Source organism: Bison bison, unplaced genomic scaffold (assembly GCF_000754665.1).
Source record: "Bison bison bison isolate TAMUID 2011002044 unplaced genomic scaffold, Bison_UMD1.0 scf7180017861079, whole genome shotgun sequence".
NCBI lineage: Eukaryota > Metazoa > Chordata > Mammalia > Artiodactyla > Bovidae > Bison > Bison bison.
Window position 1 is genome coordinate 1 of NW_011491651.1, and position 841 is coordinate 841.

General features: G+C 54.7%; 1 protein-coding gene across 1 annotated transcript in view; it reads right to left on the minus strand.

The window, feature by feature from the left end:
• Positions 1-4: 4 nt before the first annotated feature.
• The window catches only part of LOC104983048 (NHS-like protein 2), a gene marked incomplete at its 3' end in the record, with an annotated part of 10,318 nt that continues 9,481 nt past the window's right edge, over positions 5-841 (minus strand). Inside the window, exon 6 of the mRNA XM_010832540.1 lies at positions 5-839. Within this exon, the coding sequence (XP_010830842.1) occupies positions 5-839 (835 nt within the window). The remainder of the gene's footprint in view (positions 840-841) is intronic.

Genomic DNA, 841 nt, shown 5'->3' on the forward strand with positions numbered 1-841 from the left:
CTTGAGGGAGTGGCCTTACGTGCTGAATTGAGCTCTTGGGAGTCATAGCCAATGTAGGCGAAGTTAGTGGGTACTCCTCGGGGACAGATGGTGGCTTGTGGACTAAGCTTGGAGGCCTTCGGGCCAGAGGGGGCTTCTCGGCTATGGGAGGTTTCATCTTCCTCTCTGGCAAGGTGAAGACTTCAGCTCCTGATTCCTCAGCGTAGTCAGGGCTCTCAGTGTCATCTTCCAGCTCAGACTTGCTGACTGACCTCAGGCGAACAGAACGTAAGTCAGACTGAGTAACCATGGGCATGATTGGCTGGTTGGGGCTAGTTTTCTGGGCTAGCTTGGCCCCCAAATTTGTATCTGAGTGATGCTGGCTCACCTTGTTTTTGCTTCGGATTGAGATACTCATCCCAGACAGATCCAGGTTGGTTGAAGAGGTCAATGGTAGGTCAAACGATAGCCGTGACTTGGACATTTTCTCCATTGGTGATGTTGCGGGTAGTGATGACTTCCTCTCAGGTACCACTGGACGCACCCGGACACTGCTGCTTGGAGGGGGCAAGTGGCCCAGGGTCAAGGACATGGAGACAGTGGGTGTTGGCGTCTCTGACTGGCTGGAGTATCCACTGGAGGGTGACATCAGCCCAGTAGGCCTTCCTGGAGAGGATACCTCCCTGGCCTCCACCTCGATGGAAAGCTGGGAAGGTGTCGTGGCTCTGGAAGTGGAAGGGGAGGCAAGAGACTCTGAGCTGCCCTGAACTTGGGTGCACTCAATGACTGTGGTGCCAGTGGCAGTGCTGGAGCTGGACAAGGACTGGTAGGTGTCACCAGACTTCCAGTCAGTAAGATACCA